The 20,910-nt window shown below is 43.7% G+C and overlaps 1 protein-coding gene and 1 long non-coding RNA gene across 3 annotated transcripts in view; both read right to left on the bottom strand.

Annotated features, from left to right (window-relative positions):
- Positions 1 to 2,148: 2,148 nt before the first annotated feature.
- On the bottom strand, positions 2,149 to 4,721 carry LOC307225809. Of its 2 annotated transcripts, none has more exons than XR_013843173.1 (2): positions 3,940 to 4,721; positions 2,149 to 3,671 (listed from the first exon to the last, which is right to left on the bottom strand). It is a non-coding gene; the product is annotated as an uncharacterized lncRNA (long non-coding RNA). The 2 variants fall into 2 exon arrangements; XR_013843174.1 differs by having other exon boundaries at positions 4,099 to 4,721.
- Positions 4,722 to 9,784: 5,063 nt separating this feature from the next.
- SREBF2 (sterol regulatory element binding transcription factor 2) overlaps positions 9,785 to 20,910 on the bottom strand; it is a 31,411-nt gene continuing 20,285 nt past the window's right edge. Inside the window, exons 14-19 of the mRNA XM_079993924.1 lie at positions 20,007 to 20,116; positions 18,846 to 18,978; positions 17,804 to 17,972; positions 14,898 to 15,083; positions 14,036 to 14,147; positions 9,785 to 13,359 (exon numbers count right to left, since the gene is read on the bottom strand). Coding sequence (XP_079850050.1) covers positions 13,139 to 13,359; positions 14,036 to 14,147; positions 14,898 to 15,083; positions 17,804 to 17,972; positions 18,846 to 18,978; positions 20,007 to 20,116 — 931 coding nt within the window. The 3' untranslated portion in view covers positions 9,785 to 13,138. The remainder of the gene's footprint in view (positions 13,360 to 14,035; positions 14,148 to 14,897; positions 15,084 to 17,803; positions 17,973 to 18,845; positions 18,979 to 20,006; positions 20,117 to 20,910) is intronic.

Below are 20,910 nucleotides of genomic sequence, written 5' to 3'. Positions count from 1 at the left end.
TACTCCTTCATTTATCTCAGGGTGAGTACTTAAGCTGTTGGTCCAAGCTCGTTGCCCAAAAAAGCTGCTTCAATTGGTTTGTCTTCAGACCTTCTCTTACATATGCCCTAAAATCAGTAAAACAAAGACTGTGGGATTTTGCCTTCTGTGATCTGTGGGCCCCCTCATTCTCATCCTGCTCACCAAGTGCTGTGAATATACAGTATGTCAGGTCATTTTACACAGTTGCATATTTAAAGAATTTGCCAGTCACCAATTATGGTAGACTTTTTACTAAGGCCAGACTTAATGTGTTTCCCTCTGAAATGTTCCGAGGTAGATTTGCTGGTGTCCCTTATTTCACATGATTATGTCCTTGTACTAACCAGGAAGAATGCCTGAAGCACATTCTCCTATCCTGTATAATATATAAGCGGGTCCAACAACATTTGATTAATCCACTAATGGCAAATCTACCCGGAAAACCTGCCAATTATATGCCAAGTTCCTATTAGACATTAAAATTCCCAGTGTGACTTTGGCGATTGTCAAATATCTTTCTGAGGTGGTCAGGATCAGAGATAAATTTGCATTAGACAAAAGTCTGAAAAAAGCATAGTCTTAATGATTTGTCTAGTCTGGGTACTTTTTAATGTATTTTATATGCACTGAATTTTGTCTTTTGGGTCTTTGGGCAGCAATAAAGAATTGATCGATTGATTGAACAAGCCACAATTCCTGATTCAAAGAAATTGGGAAGCCAAATCTTCCTAGCTTGTCTACCCCAACTCACGCAAAGGGAAAAGCAAAGTGGGAGAGACTGGAGAGTGCGCACCAGCTTATTGCTCATTCATTAATAAACTACAATAAGTCTGACTTGTTGTTATGTGCAAATGCAGCTTATGATGCTTTGATACAACAAAGACTGGACACAACATGTTCCTCTGCTTGGTGTGACTGGAATTGGAGTCAACCTCTGGTGCATCTTCTCTCACAATGGACCAAAATCTCCTCTTTTTTTTTTTGTACAAAACTAGCCAGAGCAGTTTACCGTTCCCAAGTTGGCCTCCTCCAGCTGTTTTGGATGACAATCCACGGCCAGGAAAGGGAGATGTTGTCCAGGACATCTGGAGGGTGCAAAGTTGGCATATACAAATGCTGACTTTTCACATGGTGCTACCACAGAAGCAACCAGGAGGGTGCTTATTTCAGAGGCAAACTGGGGGAAGCACCAGGTTGTGAATTTGAACTGGGCCACTGCTTGTTCTCTGTTCTGCACAGCCTGATGCCATTCCTGATGCTCCCATAACAAACAGGCTCCGCTGTTGCTAGGCTTCTCGCTTCAACCCTCGCAGCAGGAGATTGCCCAACACAGAAATTTATCATCACGCATCCCCACTCTTGTTTCCAAACAAAACACAACCTTACAAGTGCATAGATAATGGCACAGGAATTAACAAAGCCAGGTTCACACAGCGTGTGGCTTTGTTGGGGGAATGAATGGATCACAGCCAGGAAATCAGCGAGTTCTCTTTCGGGAGTGCATGGCAGCAAGGCCCTGGGGAACCTTTTGTCAAATAATTTAACCTGCAGAAGTGGTGGCAGTGGCTGGATCACAGAGCAAACTCTTTACCTAATCTGAAGGATTGTGGGTGGTGCAATTATGGGGCAAGAGAGGAGGTGGGACCAGCATTCATCTGCAGAGACAGCTGCAGTATTTTAGAGGATAGGACCTGAGCCAATGGATTCAAATGGCAAGAAAGGAGTTTCTGACTTAACATTAGGAAGAACTTAAGAGCTGTTCTAAAGTGGAATTGGCTCCCTCAGAAGGTGGTAGACTCTTCTTCACTGGTTTTTAAAAAGAGGTTGGGTGGTCATCTGCCAGGGATCCTTTAGCTGTGATTCCTGCAGTGCAAGGGTGGATTAAATGACCCCTGGGACCCTTTCCAACTCTACAGTTCTATGATTTCCCTCTGGACCTTTCACAGGAGATTGTATCCAGTCAAATAATTGCATGTGTTGCTTCTTTCCACTGCCACCAGGTGAAATAATTTTTTTTACCCTGGCTGTCTCTCACCAAACAGCCTAAAATGCCCTCAAGGACACTTCAAAGCATTGTGGAACTAGACTGAAACATGAAGTGGTGAAAAGAATTGAGACTAAAAAGCGTTATGAATTTAGATTAACAGTTTACTAAGTTTCTGGTTTTTTTTAATGTTCGTACTTAGGAAAAAGATTTAACATAGAAACAGCATACACAGCTTGCCTCCCAATTGGAGCAGAAGACCAAATAAACAAAGGATTAAATACAAATCTACTTTTCCTATCTTGATATAGGCCCTAAGATTACAAAATTGTGTGATAGTCATGCATACAGCCTCCAGGCTGACTATATGTTATTTATTCTTCCATTCTCAGATGCCACCTTGATCTAACTCTCAAAGCATGTCACTGGCAGATACAGCCTAGAGCTACATTAATTCCTGCTCATGCCAATCCACAAAACCTCAAAAAAGTACTGGGTCTTCTTCCCAACAGCAAAGCACCACATTCTCAATGATTATTTTCCTTCCAGTTGGATTGCTGGAAAGTTTAGGCTTAACAAGTTAACCTCCTAATCCTCAAATCAAGATTTTGTATTATTGTACAGTACAACAGAGCAGTTCATTTCCTTTAAACACCTTAAAAGTCTAATGTCTTTAAGTCTTTGCTTTCCTGGATTAGCCTCCTCCCCTCACACTTCAGTTGTGTCAGGAATTGACCAGATTTATTTTAGATAGATAGGCACATCTGTTCTGTAAATCTTGCTTTTGTTTCATTTGGGCTTGAGAAATCTGAAGTGAATTCTAGTACCAGGAAAGCAAATGCCACAATAAACTGTTTAATCTTTAAGATGCTACAAGAACGCTTCATTGTTTTGGACTGCAGCAAACAAAGATGGCTGCCCTTCTGGAAATATGGTTGGCACCTTTATTGGGTTCCTGCTATAACAACTGTGTTCAGGCATAAATTTATTAGGCTGGGGATTATGCAGGTGAAAGAGGTGTAGGCCTGACGAGAACATGGAATGCACATACCTAAGGAACCCCAAGTGCATTTGGTCTGTACTTTTTTGTCCTTTGTTAAATAATAAAATTTCCTAGGAGATCTCATTGTCTGGACATATGTGTGTCTGAGGACCTATGTGTTCATGAAGCCTCCTCCTCAGAATTCAACCTCACAGGAATTGGCATTTTCATTTTTTGATAGATAGGCACATACATTTTGAAAAACTTCGCTTTTATTCAAATCTGGGCTATGGAAATTTATATAATAAAACACCAGGTGTCCCAACATGAATGGAGCTTGGCAAAATGCCGTTCTTGGCATATACAAAACACGCTGTATTTTGTTCCTCACATTTCAAGCTCTTTTGAGGCTGCTTTCATAGAACTCTCTTTGAAGGCACATCGTAATATGATTCACATCACCCAACCAGAGGTGAAGGACACACAATGACCTACGAATAAATATGTATGCTTTAGCAGATTCCAAAACTCTTTGTCCACATTATCCTGGCAAGACCTGGCAAGAACAGCACCGCGGGGAAGACCAGTGCAAATGGTGAGGGAATGTCATCTATTGAGGCTTCAATGGGGATATTCAGTGACAAAGTGGACAGCCATCCCTGAGACAGTTCAGTGAAAGGCAAACTGTAAGTACAAATATTTAAAAATAAAATAAATATGAGTTGGCAACAGGTCACAATCACATTAATTCTTATTTCATCTTGTTTATTGTTAGTCACCATGGATGGCAAACTCTTATGATATAAAAGGCAAGCTATAAGTTCCAAATAAATAACATTATTTGCCACTAAATCACATGTGCTTCTACCTATCCAGTTCGCAACTGAATGCCTTAGCTTTTCACCTATAGCATAGATTGCTACCCACTCCCATTCACCCATTTCCCCCTTACCAGGAGTTAAGTTTATTTGAAAATGATTCTGCAATGCAGTCTTCAGATGGAACCAGATGGGTTTCAAAAGAGGGTACCACCCCGAACCAAGGCACCAGTGAAGCAAAATATGTGAAATGCTGCCAGCAGCATCAACTGGATGATACTAGGCATGCTCACCAGCTGAGAGGTCTCATTTTGGGGTTCTGCTTTGATAGCCTGGACCATTTGTCAGCTTCTTCGAAAGGCAGGTCTGTTCTGTGGTGACTTGTAATAAATGGAGCACACAAAGCTAGAAGACATCTTGATCCATTTTAATCACTCTTGCCAGCAAGCTCTTTACAGACTGTTGGGCAAATAGTTGGGGAGATGGTAGCCAAGGGGGGGGGGGGGAGAGAACGGCTTCAGCCAGTTTAATATTAACTCAAGTTGTCCCTTCCCCGCTTATCCAGTCTTCCTGTTCAAGATGGAAGTAAAATGTTGCGTCAGCCTAGGGATCGCTCAAGGACATAGGATGTTCTGTGCAAGGAAAACTTGAGGTGTTGTGCCCATCAAGAAAAGTAATCCCTGCTAACCTGCCCCTTGCAAACTGTCTATTGTGTCCTCTCCCGGGATTCCCCAGCAGTGCTTCAGAAACAAAAAAGAGGTTGCTTCCACTAGCTGAATATAACTGAGTTCTGTTCTGATCTCAGTAGCAGAGTATAGTAGTACCTCTGGTTATGTACTTAATTCGTTCTGGAGGTCTGTTCTTAACCTGAAACTGTTCTTAACCTGAAGCACCACTTTAGTTAATGGGGCCTCCCAATTTCGGTTCTCATCCTGAAGCAAAGTTCTTAACCCGAGGTACTATTTCTGGGTTAGCGGAGTCTGTAACCTGAAGTGTATGTAACCCGAGGTACCACTGTACATGTTTTTCATGCAGAAGGTTCCATGTTCAATCCCTGGCATGTCCATTTCCGGGTTGGCACCTCCGGCAATGGTGGAGTTCCTCCGATCGGAAGGAATTTGCTCCATGGAAATCAGGGTCTGACCGCCACGGTGAAGGCGGAGACCCACTAAAATCACAGGCGGGAGAAGCTTGTGAACGTGGGATTCGGCTGGCACCCTTTGCGCCTCCCCTGCTCGCGGGGAAACCCAGTTTTGGGGATCCGGAGCGACGTGGGGTGAGTGGCGTGGTGCTTCGAATTGATTGCTTTTTTCACGGAGTGAAGCCGCATTGCTGTTGCCGGAGAGCGCTGACTTTTTCCTGTGGACAATTTGACTTCAAACAACTATCCATGAGTAGAACGGAAAATTGGATTTACAAACGTCTTAATTTGGTACCGAAACGGGAAGTTTTCAAACAGGAAGTCCGCCTTCCCCTTTTGTAAATAGATTGAAGCAAAGAAGCTGCAAGCTAAGGTCTTGGAAAGCCTTATGTAAAGGATTAAACTTCCATCGATTGAAATCATTAAACCCCCCTTGGAAGCAGGAGAAGAGGGGGAAAATTTTGGATTGTGTAGCCTGCAGGAGAGAGTGATAAAAATTAAATTACCACTGCTTTGAACCTGGAAACGGGCTGCCAGTAGCTTGACGTTTTGGGAGAGTTCATTGACAGTGAAGAGAACGTATGTTGACAGTTAGTTAAATAAGAGAAATATATTGTTTCCATTGTCCTCTTCTGCGTTTAAAAAGAAGGAAAAGTAACTGAAAATTGAAACTAACTTTACTTTTTGAACTGTGCTTGAAAGGATTGATACAAGTGGAGACTGTTTCCCTCTAGAGGGAGCTTTTGAAACTGTTACAAGAGTGGAGCTGGGGAATCTCCAGCTGCATGATAAGAACTGTGAGAATCAGGGATTGACCTTGGACCATTTAAGAATGTCGACAGGAGAAGCCTTAGTGACTGCATTATGTAAGATAAGCTACTCGTTGGAACAACTTCACAAGATGACGGATGTTTTGACTACTAAAATTGATAACTTGGGACAAAAAGTGATTAATCTGGGACAAAAAGTGAGCACCAATACAGAAATTATTCAGGATTTGGTACAGGAATTTACTTTAGCAGGACAAATTGTGGAAAAGGAGAAGGAGAAAGTTGTTGTTGTCGAACCTAAAGTAATACAAGTGGGAGTCTCGGCCTTACAGAGGCAAATTGAGGACTATAAGTTGAGGCCTTTTATGATTGAAACTAGAAAAAGTCAGCTTTTGAGGATCGGAGCCCGGCCTGGACTGGAAAAGGAAAGTTGGAAAGATCCCTCCATGCAGGGATTAACTGACTTTTGGGACATGGACTTGGGTCAGGAGGAGATTGGAGTTCTGGGGGCCTTTGGATTTGGAGGAATCTTGAAACATGCCCTGAAATACTTTATGGATCTTAGCTTTAACTATGGAAATTTGGCTGACCTGTCGAGAAGGAATAAAAGCATCATTAGGTCAGAGTTTCCCCGAGATCTGCTCTTTAGCATCAAAGAATATGAAGAAGACCTGCAGAAGGGACATGGAAAAGAGTTAAGAGCCTCGGACATAAGATCTCCAGGTTGATGGACTGTATGGAGTTGACGGAAGTGACTGGCAGAGTCTGAGACCGGGGAGAGGAGATGGTGGAAGAAGACTGGAAAATTTAAAGTTTATATATAGAAATATTGTAAAATTAATGAGTGATAGAAAAATGTTGGAATTAAATTTTATGGCCTTAGTGGAAATGTTTTAAGGAGTTAAGCTTAAATAAGTATACTAGTTTTAATGGAAAGTAAGATTAAAAATATGTTAAGACATTTATATAACAGAAAATAGAGAAAGAGGGAAAGGAATTGCTGAGACAACTAATAGAAGTGGAATACAGAAAGGGAGGTGAGAGGAGGTCGATGAAACAAGGGAATGAAAGATAGAATATGGAAAAGGTATGATGTATGCTTTTAAATTGTTTTTGTATTGTTTTGTTTAGTTTATTGTTTTTAGTTTAATGTGTTAAGGTTGTGTTTTGTATAGTTTATATATTGTATTGTATTGTTTTTTCTCTTTTTTGTTCTTTTTTCCCTTTTGTCTTCTTTCTTCTTTTTCTTTTTTGTAAGTTTTAAAAGTAATAAATATTTTTTTTAAAAAAAAAAAACAATCCCTGGCATGTCCAGGTTGAATCATAGAATAGAATCATGGGGACAATCCCATCAGAAACCCTGCCCAGAAGAGCATTCATGAGCCCGATGAACCTGACCATCACATCCACACCATGCACTTAAGCGAATGGCTTCCCCCATAGAATCCTGGGAGGTGTAGTTTACTCCTCAGAGCCACAATTCTCTCAGCATCCTTAACAAGCTACAGTTCCCAGGATTCTTTCAGGGAAACGGTGTGCTTTAAATGTAGGGTGTGGCTCGCACCACGTAGGTCTCCAATGACACTCCCATGAATTTATCTAAACCCTCTTTAAAACCATCCAAGTTGGCAGACATGACTGGATCTTCTTTCCCTCATGAGATTTACAGCTTCTGTCCCTTGTTTGTAGAATCATAGAATTGTAGAGTCGGAAGTAGATACCCATAGTTTAAGTAGGCATTATGGGAAGACCACCTTTCGTCTTTCCTGAATCTCCCAGAATTCATTGCTTTATTGGATTCTGGCATGATGTTATGAGACGGACCACTCTACACTTTCCCCACATCATACATAATTTTATACACCTCGGCTGGAAGGTTCACTCACACGCCTCACACAGAGGTTTCCAGTGCCTGGCAGGGGCAGCAGTGTCTGCCTTCTGCTGCTAGGGCAAATGTGGAAAACTTCCTGCCACATTTGTGAAAAGAGAATTTCTTGGACCCAGCTTACAGCTGGAGCTAAGAAAAGTGAAAGCAATTTGGCTTGAGAAAATAGTGGCTTCTTAACAAATTTTCAATCAGAGTCCCGAAGACATATTGTAGCAAGTTCCCCGTATCTTTTAATCTAGTACTGCCAGGCACTGCCCAGATAAGTCAGATGTACTGACACATCACTCCATTGGCACAGCTCTGATCTTCATTTCCTTGCTCACCCCCTACACACACACACACACACACACACACTTAGCATCAGTAGCAGCAGAGGTTGCCTTAAAGGCAGTATCAGTTCCTTGTTCCACTTTGTTCCTCAGAAGTGCTCCCTTTGTTGCCACTTTCCGAGACTCGGAAGGAGCAAGACGATTCCTGCCTTCACATAAAACACTGGCACCATGAGAAGAGACAGTAGGAAGACTGCTACTGCCCAGAGCACAATGGCCTCATTTTAAAATCTTACGCTGGAAATCCCACAGGATTAATCTTTAATAGCTGAACCGAAACAGGTCTGCCAAACAGTATGAGTCTCTGCCAACCTACCTTTGCTTTTAGGGAGGTGTGTGGAAAGGTAGGAAAAAAAGAGAGGTGGAGAGGCAGGACACTTCAAAGTGTATTTCACTCCAGAACCTTTTGCGGAGAACACACATATCCTGGGTATGTCTTTGTGTTTTCATTAATCCATCCAAAGAACATATTGATGAAGGATAAAAATGCATATATATATATGGGGAATGGAAGAGAGTACAGTGGTACCTCGGATTAAGTACTTACTTCATTCCGGAGGTCCGTTCTTAACCTGAGACTGTTCTTAACCTGAAGCACCACTTTAGCTAATGGGGCCTCCTGCTGCCGCCGCACCGCCGGAGCACGATTTCTGTTCTTATCCTGAAGCAAAGTTCTTAACCTGAAGCAGTATTTCTGGGTTAGCGGAGTGTCTAACCTGAAGCGTATGTAACCTGAAGCGTATGTAACCTGAGGTACCACTGTACCAGGAGATGGAAGAAAATGAAAAATACAAACTGCAGCCAGGGTTGTGATCTGTGCAGAAATGCAAGCCTGCACAAAGTAGAGTTCTATATTCCATACAGGAGGATTTTCAGACTACAAATTAGTGGCACATATTCAAATGGAGGCGTTATGAAAACCCAACCTACCTACCTCCAAGGACTCCAGAATGCTGAAATAAGGGTCAGCAGAGTTGTTAAAATTATTCCTTTACTAAGTTACTTCTGCCCTCTGCTGGCAATAGAAAAATAAAAGGCCAAACAGCCCCTCTCTGCTGTTGAGTGCAGAAATTTGGACTCGCTTGTTGATTTGTCTCTTCAGCAATGTTGGGGTGCAACAGGCTCTTATGACAGGGAGCCACCTACCTCCTGGACATGTTGTAGAAGGGCACCAAGAGGAGAAAAGGCTTCTTCTTAGCTTCCAGGCTATATTCAGCAAGCCCAGGGATAGCCCCAAATTCCACTATCCATGTCAAGAAAACTAGAGCGTGGTCTCAAACACAATAACATTAACAGAAATATGAGCCAGCAATGAGAAAGCTAAAGTAATAGGAAAGATTTATAGGATTCAAGTCTATCTAGAGATGTGGAATCTGTGGCCTTCAAATATTGTTAGACTGTGTATTCTCCCTAAAAGAGATATGTTATCGATTATATACACCCTTCCTCATAGTTCTTTCAAACCTGTGGCATATGTATCATCAGTGTAGGTTTTCTGTTCCAAGTCCTTCAGATTGCTGGGAAGATTGGCAGATTAATCCTAATACTTAACAACTTGCTCTGATCTGTTCTGCGCTCCTTGCGAATTACTCTAGTTTATATTTATGGACCTTGTGTGACAGAGGAAATGCTGGTGATTTAACCTTAACAAAACCTAATCAATTCAATTATGCCACTGAACACGGCAGCATTCTGGCAATCCTATTTAGCCACTACCATTATCAGTTTTTATTATTGTACTACCACTGGTATGCAAGCACACTTTGTGGGAGAACGCTTTAAACATTTTTCATACACCCCCACCCAACAAAACACACTCTTCTTAATGAAGCCTCTTTCAAGTATCAGACGTTGCGTACAATTTGATTTTTATTAGACAAGTCGCGCAATGAACCCCAGGAGAGGGTCACAATCAGGACATATACCAGAAACGCTCACCCACTCACATCATTGCCAGCTACGTTTTCTTATAGCAAAGAATCCTTATTCCTAATTTCATTGGGATAAATACACTTTTCACATCATATATAAAAGCACAAAAAAGTTACATTATATACACAAAAATAATATAGAGATAGCCTGGGTGACAACAAACCCATAAATAAATGAGGTGTCTTCTTTAAAAAAATGGTTGAAGTACATGGAAAGATAGGGCGATTCCCTTGTGGAGGTCCCATCTACACAAGCATAATTCCACAAGCTAGCAGTACCACCCTCAATGCCTCTTCCTGCTGTACAACATGAGGCTTTTACCCTCGACTGCAATGCCCATTCTCAGCCATAGTATTCTCTCCTGCTTGACAGTATAAATGGCTTTCACAGCCTCAAATCCATAGAACTGTGAGATGTACACAGTGTCAATAGGAGATGACATTCTGATGCACATCAACTAATCCGGACACTTCAAAACTTAACTGTGCAGAATTATTTGCTATGAGAGCTTCTAGATGGGAAAGGTTTCTTTCTAAGCGTCGGGCATGCTAAATCACTTTGCTGAACACTCACAATTCACGCAGGTCCTTGTGTTAATCCCAGATGGATGGCTGTTAACTCCAAGCAGACTGGAACAATCTGTGTGAGTGGCAGAACAACTGTGGAAGGAAACCAGCAATGGTAGCACCAAACACCCCAGGCATCCTGCTAGAATGTACCTTTTCGTTGAGGTAGTTTGTTACCCTTTCTGTTTTGTCGCTACCATCACTAGGAAAACGGCTGTCAGGAAGCACCCTTAAGAGAACAGGGTGGTCCTCAGCTTCTAGCCTGCCCATTTAAACAACTGCCCATGGATCTGCACTGCTGAATCCAAGGCACGAGTATAGACTATGGTTGCTACCCATGTTTGTAAGATAAACAACCAAGATCATCCATGTGATGTGAGATATGGAGCTAAATGCCCTACACCCCTACGAACTAGTCCTGGCAAAGCAACTTCCAAGGTTCACTTCCACTGTGTATTTTGATACCTTTCGCAAGTGCAACCTTTCAAACACATCCACTCACGTATACCAACGGGAAATTTGGAATGTTCATGAAATTACACCTCTTGTTAGTTCCAATATATTCAGGAAGATTGAGAATTGGTCTTCAAAATAACCAAAGTTAGCCAAAGCTTTATTGTGGGATCGTCTTTTGGTTTACTCTATGGAAAGTTTTAAAAATTTGATATCAATGTGATATGCATCTCTTAGCTGTGCGATTCAGACCACGTTCCTTTAATTATGTAATTGTTTCAGTGTTTGGAAAGCCCCTCCCCCAGGATTTCATGTGTTTTGGGACACACAGAGCTTCATTTGAATTGAAAATTGTCAATGAGAGGCTTAAGGTGGAAATTCTTTTCTTTTTTTAATGGAGGGTCTTAGTTCTGCAGCAGTGTTCAGCTGTTACGCATGGAAGGCACACTAGCTGCAAGAACCACTGCAATGTACAGTTGTGTGGGCCTCCCCAAAGAATTATGTGCCCCCAAATTCATTTGTTTGGTGCTTGTGTGTTTGATTTGGACAGATTTGGAAGATGAAATAAGAGAGGCTAAGCAAGAACAGAGATGGTGCATAGGCAACGGGAGAAGGCAAAAGTGATCTGTGAGACTCTGAGCTCTATGAAATATAAAATCTCTTTTCTTAGAACCTATTCTTCCAACAAGGAGGCCTAGTTGCAACCACTCCTCTTTCTCCAAGTTCTAGAACTACATCTACACTACATATGTAAACCATTTTATAACCTGTTTGACCGTCAAAGCTTCTCCAAAGGAGACAGCTATTGGTAGTGTGGACAAGCCCTAAGACTGTTATCCTAAACATACTCATATAGATGTAGCTACCAAAGAAATCAAACATCAGAAAAAAGGATTCCTAGGGTTGTATCCAACGTAGTGCAAAGTTAAAGTCACTTAGCGGTAAACGTGTTGCACTGGCAGAACACTTTTGTGCAAAAAAGCACAAATGCATTGCCTAAAATTGTTGCACAACAAGCTTCGGCTAGCACAACTGTTGCACTGGATTTCTTTGTGGCCCAAACCTTTAAGCTCTGCTCTCGCACTAGCGGACAGAGAACAATGAATTCAGCCCCTAGTTTGCTTTTTTTCTTAAGGTAAAACTCAATGCTGGCTTTAAACGTGTGATTCAAAAAATGCACTTCGACTTACAGTGTCTCTTTATTTACAAAAGAAACAGTAGGAGCGCTAATCAGGAGGGGTTTTTAACCTTTCCTCTCTGTGCTATTTTTCCTGCTGAAAATCTTCCCCAAGCTGTAGTTTGTCTTGGGGTTCCCCCCCCCCCAAAAAAAAAACAGCAGCAACAAACTTCTAAAAGTAATGCTCAATCCCCTCCCTGTGATCCTAATCCAGATTTTGGGAAGGAGTGGGGGCCCTGCAGGTATTTTTTTTAAAAAAAAATTAGCATAAACAAAGAGCAGTGGTTTGTCTATGCATGCTTTTTGAATCACAAGCTTAAATCTGCTTCTGGTTCACCACTAAGTCCATCCTTGTCCCCTCTTTTAGGGCATGGAAATACAACTCCAAGGTTAACGACAGTATGGCTCCATCGGCTGCCAGGAGGCAGATACATGAGTAAGAGGTGGAAGGGAGGACACAGAAGACAGAAGAGAAACCTAGATGTTGTCCATAGTGCTTTTAAAGCCATAAAATGCTATAAAAAACCCCAAATTGCATTAAAAACTGTGATGCCCTTCCTTAGGAGAACCTCCAAAGGCTCTCAGAGAATGCAGAATTTATAGAAAAGCTTCTATGCAACCTACTGAGGACCAAGGAGCCAGATCACCTCTCTGGGCCTGCCAAAAGCTTTTGGCACTTGATGTGCAGATCAAGGGCCACCGCAGATGCTAGGAAAAGGGCTGAGGGCAGCTCTTCTTACTTTCTAGAAAACTCCTCCTCAAAAGATAGATTGTTTTGTAAAGAGGTGGGGGACCAACCTTTCTGAACCCACCCTTCTTCCTCACTATTGCAAATTCTTTTGTCAGTGTGAGAAAATGCAAACACTCTCTAGCTCCAGTGTGGGCACCCTTTGTACTAGAAGGCATATACTAGCAACAAAAGCTGGTTTACAAGAAGACCCTACCCTGGCTTGCGTATCACAACTTTCATGGTCCTAACCTGGAACAGTATTCAAAAAGGGAGGAGGAGGAGGAAGAGGAGGGTAGGAAGGGGCAAGAATCCCATTCACTGAGCGACGAGGCTGCAATCCTCCATGGTTAGGAAGCCGCAATTGCTGTGCCGCCACTCAGCTTCACAATCATCTGCTGACAATCATTGCAGGAACGCTTGTCTCCAACTTTCTCCAGTGTGCGGGCTGCTTCCGCCAGCAGGACAGCTCGCTGGCCCGGGGACGACAGGAAGGAGAGGGGAAGGTGGCGGCAGGCTAAGAGAATTGCTGTAGCTCTCTCTCTCTGCCCAGGAAGGGCGTCCAGTTCACCTAGGTATGGGAAAAAAGAGGCATCACAAGGAATGCCACGCTTGTGGGGGCAATAAGTGCACCACAAGAGTCAATTTGTTTAAGACTACACTGGGGTGAGCAAAAGATTGCTTCGCAATGGGTGCTACCCAACAGAGTGCAAGAAGCAGTCAACCAACTCCCACAGAAACTCTAGGCAGTAATTTATTCTAGAGGCTCGGATGCCCCAAGCTGAGACCTGGCCGGCAGCCCAGACTTAGCAGCCTTGTCCCGGTAAGAGAGATGACACTTGCACAGGTGGGCGAGGCCCACCCTCTCCGTGACAGGCCTTTCTTTTGCTCAAATTAGCAGCCTCAGATGTCAGCTAGCGAACATCTTTGTGCCGCCGCTTCTTAAAACATTTTAAACACTCTGGCTTGGATCCTACAATTTATGAAGAAAAAAGCAGCTCACTGAAGGGGGGGGACGTTTCCCCTCTCCCTCCCAATTCTGGGCAATTCCTCATCACAGCAAAACGACGTTTGCCACCGTTTCAGGTTAATTAGGGTTCCAAAGGTCTCTAGAACTGCACACCAGGGGGCTAAACTAACTGTGGCATTTGTCGCATACGGTTTGGCATCGCTTGTGAGTATTTTATAGACAGATAGTGCAGGGCGGGGGCAGAGCTGGACAAGAGAGGGCACAAGAGCTTCCGGACCTTGCTTGGTACTCTGGGGTGTCCGGCGCCTGAGACTGTGCTCCAGCAGCTGATGAGTGCGTGTGGGACTGGCCCCTGCCATCAAACGCACGGTGGCCTCATGCAGGAACACCTGGAAGGAGGGGGAAAGCAGAAGACAATGGGTAGCGTCTACATTTTAGCAACCTTCCATCACCTTGTGGCGCTGTAGATTTGGGCATGCGCCTTTATCAGATAAGCTTGCACCTTGTGGTGCTAATCCTCTCAGCCACTTTTCCTTCCCTAACTCCTTTCTGCTGAGCAAGAGTGTACAGGGAATGTGCCCTTTAAAAGAGGGGCCTGCTACCCAACTATTTCTGACCAGCAGTGGTCCACACTCTACCACAGAACCATTTGTGCTGTTTCTGCGTACAAACCAGTGGAGAGCAGTGATTAAGCCTGCCAGGCTAGAAATCCCCAGTTCAAATCTCGCAGCCACCATAAAAGCTACCTGGCATTAGGCAACCCCGTATTCTCTCATCCTCACAGCTCACATGGGTGACATGTGGATAATAGGAATGGCAAACATCACAGGGCTGTTTTAAGGAGTATTGAGATAATTTACATAGAGTTTAGAACATTCAGGAAGTGTCACATTAGTTTAAATCCAGGGGAAACCGCAACACCCGCCCACACCCAATGAATGCTACTTAAGGGCAAAGTCTACAACAGTAAGGACATATCCAGCAGGAAGCCACCACTGCAAACACACTGCTGGAAATTCAAAGCAAAACCAGTCCTGGCCTAGTTCGTGGACCATTTGCCCCTTTGGCTTATAACAGCATGCATGAACTCAAGGGACAGGTCATCATCTCCTCACTCATTACAAGTGGCAGGATCTTACCTTTCGATAAGCAGGTCTGAAACTATGGGCCAGTTTTCTCAGGCTGCCAAGGTCGCGCTGGAATCCTGTCAGCTCAGAAGCAGAAGCATGGTAGGCCTCGCCCAAGGCCTGGCTGGAGTTCATCTGTTTCTGCCACAGAGTGGTGCGGAGGGACAGCAGTAGGTCGCAAGCTAGCAGCTGGATCATCTGCAAGGAGACAAACCCATTCAGTGACAGGAGTATCAAGACATTCCAGCATCATCAGCTGGATGCAGCAGCCTTCAGAGGGACAAAAGCTTCTCACACATATCTAAAAATACTAGCAGAATGATACATAGTGTTTTTATCTTAAAGATGAGATGGTATCAACTGACAGCTCTCTGGCCAAATTCCCTTTCTTCTCAAAAAGTGATCCAGCATGAGCATTCTGAATTTTTTGTTGTCCAAATATTATCATCAAAGGACATGACCACAAGATAACATGGAGGAAGCAACCAGGTTATCCAAAGGTAGCCAATGTGGTACCCTTCAGATGTTGTTAGACCACAATTCCCATCATACTTGACCAAGAGCAATGCTGCTGAGGCTGATGGGAGCAGTGGTCCAATAACATGTGGAAGGTAAAGGGCTGGCTACCCCTGAAGTATCCTGTGCCCCTTTGTAGGCCAAAATCAGCACCTATAACTGTGTTCTGAAAACATGTCAACACAAAATCAGGGTGCAGTGGGCTCCCAGCACAAATCATTGTTCCCACAGCATCCATCACAGTGAATATTCAAAGAATTACCTAACAAAAATTGGTTAACCGTACAAATGCTTTATTTGTTTTTTGTTTCCTGTGTGTTTTATGTGAATTCTACCTACCACCAAAAGATGAAAGATTAAGCCAAATGAAGAAATACTGAGACCACCACACTGTTTTAATGTGGAACTGATGATCCACTGACAGAAGACTGTCCAAAAGATGGGCAGTGGGGGTGTACATTCATTTTTATTTTAGCCACCATGACTGATATGATCTCTGGCCTTAGGACCTTTCGGAGAGTGGTGACAGATGAATGAGCCTAAGGCTGAAACAACTTCTGGGAGACGATTAGTACCTTATTCAGCTATCTCCCACAGCCCTGCCACCATCTATGGACTCGGAGAACGTGTCCCCTGCAATATTCCCATCTCTCTAGCCTTGCAGGAGTCACAAGATAGAAAAATCATGACTTTGCCTTGACTGGACTTTACCTGCTTAACCTGACCTTGCACACTAACCATTTGCCTGCCACGACCAGATGCTACCTGCTTTTCCTGCAAATCTCAACGCTCCTGTGGAACAGGACGAACAGTGGGATTCTAAGAAAGTGTCCTTGAAAATGTGTCCCAAAGGTTCCAACAATTAGCCAGAAGTAAAATGAAGCAGTATGATCTTGAGAAGGTACCCTTGGGATAAAAAAACTGCAAAACAAATCAACATCTTCTACAGAATAGTATTTTGGTACGCCCTCTGGTGGCAAAAAAAGTATCTTTAATATCAGTTCGAAGTGCATTTTGAAGGACTCATTTTGGTTCATTCAAAAATACCTAAGGAAAATTGAAGTGTTGTTTTTACCGGGTTTTCAAAACAAGCTTTATTGCAGAGACTTTGTGAGGCGGCCAGGGAGCTCCTAGTCCTTCTGGGCTGCTGCTTTCCTCATTGTTTCCAGGGTACTGTTCAGTTCCTCCTGCTTCTTCTTGGCTTGGATGAAGTCCCCACCCTTTTCTTGTTGAACTGCACAGCTCGTTTGTCTTTGGAGATCTTGAACAGCACCATCACACATATCTTTTTGGAGACGAGGCAGCATGCCTCCTGGATCGTGTCTTACACAAACTTGGTGTGCTTGGTCAGGTGTCCATGGCATTGGCATGACTTTGCCCCATTCTTAGTCACCTTGTGGCCCTTGTTCAGGCGAAGGGCCACTGGGCAGCAGATTGCCATGGCTGCCACAGCTGCTGCTTCATCTAGGCCATGCCCAAAAAATAAATCAGCTAAGTAAAATAGAGGTCACGGTGGGCACTTCATTTGCCTTTTCACTGCCACATATACCTTTTCTCAGCCTTTTCAACCCATGTGCTCCACTTTCATCTCTCATGCTTTCTTTCTGCTTGCAGTACAATGCAGTCTGGATTGTACAGATGGCCTCTTGGCCCCTTCCAATTCAGATGTAAAGTTCCTAGGAAGTTTCTACCACATCACTTAAACCACTGAATCGGAAAGAACAGCATTCAATCCAGGCAAGCTGAGGAGATTCCCACCTGCAGAGGAGAAATGGGTGCACCTCTGTGCTGCACTGCGGAAACATTGCACGAGTACTGCCAGAACATGCAATGCAACTACAATGCACTACAGCTGCCACCCAGCAGTAATGAACAGCTCCGATTCTTGTACAGTGCCAAAAGTTGGAAAGCCCCAGCTTCTCATAGAAACAAGGAAATGAAGGTGAAGCTGACACCCTGATACAAGGACTTCACACTGTTCTTGCCCACAGGAGACTAGACATGTAGTGCCTTCTGTGGGAACAATTCACCCAGGAGGCATAATTAAAAGCAACAAGGACAGGACCAAACAAGAGCTCAGCCTGCTAATTCTGGCAGTGCACTGGAAGCCAACACACTGGAAACAAATGCACTCCTCAAGCACTACTGTGGGAAAGGGAACACTGCAGCTCTAGTCAACACACACAAAAGGGCAAGAGGAGAGGGAACGTTCTCTGTCTCTCCAATCATGAAGAAAAAAATGTTAGCTGCTGCTTCTTCAGCTCCAGGATATTTGACCTCAGAGCCACATGGAATGATGACTAAACATTTGCCCACAAGCCTTGGCTCAGGAAAGGATGGAGAAGGCGGTTGTAAATGTACAGCCAGTTGTAAATGATTGTGATGAGGATGACGATACTTACGTTATTGAGACCCGTGCTTGAGACCCCACTGCTCATGTTGAGGCTATTCCAAAGGTGAGTGCTGGCTCTTTCACAGTGGCCAAAGGAGCTCTGCTGCCCATCTGCCTTGCTTGACAAGGAGGCGTTCATGGCTTTGCACACATGAAAGACAGCTTTCACAAGGGCATTCCTAGAAAGGAGGGAAGAGAGAAGAGAAAGATCCCAAGCCAGGAACAAGGTCAGTGCCTTTAAGGTATTGTGGTCGTGGACCAACCACCTCCATAAGCTCCATAAGCCTCTCACTTACTAAGTTGCCATAATAAATAATAATAATGTTATTAAATTTCTATACCACTCATCATAACATAATATCAAACAAAAACAACCTCCCCAACACACACAGTTTAAAAGGCCATAGATTGCTTAGATTAGCCAAGGGGCCTAGGAGAAGAGGAATGATTTTGTCTGGCACCTAAAGGTGTATAATGAAGGTGCCAGGTGAGCCTCTCTGGGGAAAGCATTCCACAAACAGGGAGCCAACACAGAAAAGGCTCATCCTCATGTTGCCCCTTCTCTGGACTTCTTGAGGCAGCACATGAAGAAAGGCCTCACCAGCAGAATGGGAATCCTCAACACCAGCTCTAAGACCAGATCTGTCAGCTCAGGCAGAAAGACTGCTAGGCAGTGAGGCGGGCAGTAAACCAGCAGAATCTCTAATCTGTTCTGATTCCCAATGCCAGGAACACACACTCCAGATCCTCCACCCAACTGGACAGAGAGCCTGAAGGGAGAGAGAGAAAGAATCTCTCTATAGACCAGAGCAACTCCCCCTCTCTGACCCTCAAGTCCGGCCTGATGCTGCACTGAGTACCCAGATGGCCACAGCTGGATGAGACCAATTCCACCCTGCATCTAACACTTAGAAGAGTCTTTGCATCCACCACCCCAGTGCCTGATAGCTGGTATTTTCAGTTAATACAATCTCAAAATACTGCAGCTTAGTTTGGAAACTATTTAAAGTGACAAAAGGCAATTGTGAGAGTAATGCAAAAAGGCCACACACTCCATCATCTCCAAACATTTAGGAATTCGCTCCACGTTGGTAAACTGGGATCTCACGGCTGCATCATCACCCCTGAGCCAGCTGATTGTCATTGTGATTGCGGATGACCACCACCTGCACACCACATCAGGGCCTAGGTATGCAGAGACAAAATAAGAATAAATATAAGACACTCTCACCAATGCAAATCCAAACAGGTTTTGTTTTAATGGCTTCAGGAGACAGGAATCTTTTCCCTACCAACTGTTTCCTTACATCAAGATCCTTCCCCCTGTAAACCTACGAAAGTGCATTCAAACACACTGAAATCCTTGCTCCTGGGAAGGAGAGCCAGCCATGGGAGGAAGGCAATTTGGAGTAAGAAAATGGTAGGCAGGGAAAAGTCACACCCATACCCCCCCCCCACTTCTCTGTTCTAAATTTCCATCTTGGATCTGCTTTTCATTTTGAAGAATGGAATCAGGTCCCAGTTACACATATTTATGTGTAATGAAAATGAACTTACCAGGACCTAGAATAGTGTGAGGTTGCTTGCTGGTAGGAGGAGCCTTACAAGAAGGACAATGCTGAAAAGGTCAGATCTCATTTGAAATGCCCAGGGCCTGATTTGGGAAAGCGGACAGGGACAAGGGGTTACCAGCATGATACCATCACAGTAATGCTTCTGGGTGAGCCCTTCCTTGAAGTAAACCTGCCCAGGGTCCCAAAAGACTTCCAGATTGTGATGTTGAACTCGTACAAGAGCTGGTCACCAGGATAAATTGTGGGAGAGAGAGCCAAAATGGACATTTGGGGCAGGCAAGGTGTGCTAGGCTTGGGACAAGAAAACTGATTCAACTCCCTTTGTTGCTGAAGTCAGGGCACATTAGTGAATGCCATCCACCTGCTGCTGCTGCCACTGACACACAGGCAGTTTATCTCACCCCAGGTTTTTTTAGTTATGAGAGTTTGAAATTTCAAAAAATTGACAATTTTGGCCTTTATGGATTTAAGAAAAATATCATTGACTTAAGATACACTTTTGATCAACTGGGCAACATTAATTAATGTTGCAGCTGAATCAAGTTTAGAACACTAACTCAGCAGCAAATGCTTGCAGATCTCCAGCATGAAACTGAGAAATATGGGACACTGAGCAACCTGGGCACCCTTCACACTTACCCAGTGCAGACCTCAACACAGAATTTCCAGTGAAAGGTGGTGTTCCAATTCCCAAAGAGTCCACAAAAGAATTGAGTAACTTCAGGTATTCCAAAGCATTAGAGAATTCACTACAAGCACAAGCAGAAATCAGACTTTTACCAGTAAAGACAATGCAACACATTTCTACAGTGCATCAGTTTAACGTGTGCAACTTAGTATACTTAGTAAGGTAAGGTAAAGGACTTCTGGACAGGTATGTCCAGTCAAAGGTGACTATGGGGTTGCTGTGCCCATCTACCTTGCAGGCCAAAGGAGCCGGCGTTTGTCTACACACAGCTTTCTGGGTCATGTTGCCAGCGTGACTAAACTGCTTCTGGTGCAACAGAACACTGTGACAGAAACCAGAGCGCACAAAAACACCATTTACCTTCTACGTTTATCAACTTACACTGGCGTGCTTTCAAAACTGCTAGGTTGGCAGGAGCTGGGACAGAGCAACGGAAGCTCACCCCGTCGCGGGGATTCAAACCCCCAACCTTCTGATCGGTAAAGCTCAAGAGACTCAGCTATTCTTAGTAAGAGTGCCTGGTTACCAGCTCTCTTCTTGCTCTGCAAATTGCTATTATTCAAGTTCTGTTGGGGAACTTTCTTTTATCATGGAACTCTCAACAATCCAGCAGCATACTAAGCACTTCTCTGTGCTTCTGTCTCCAAAACAGAAATAATTTACTGATGAACCTTGTTGAGCTTGAGTGTTGCCCTTAAAACTGCATGCTCCACCTGAACTAATCCATTATCTGCAATTCAGTTACAAATTGCTAGGAGAAACTGCCCTTTGCCACATAGGCAATAGGTATGGCAGATGAATTTGATTCAAGTGTCTGCATTATGTCAGGAATTTTATTCTGTTGGCCCTGCCACA

Source organism: Podarcis cretensis (genome assembly GCF_951804945.1).
Source record: "Podarcis cretensis genome assembly, chromosome: 10".
NCBI lineage: Eukaryota > Metazoa > Chordata > Lepidosauria > Squamata > Lacertidae > Podarcis > Podarcis cretensis.
This window is presented reverse-complemented; position numbering and strand designations above follow the sequence as displayed.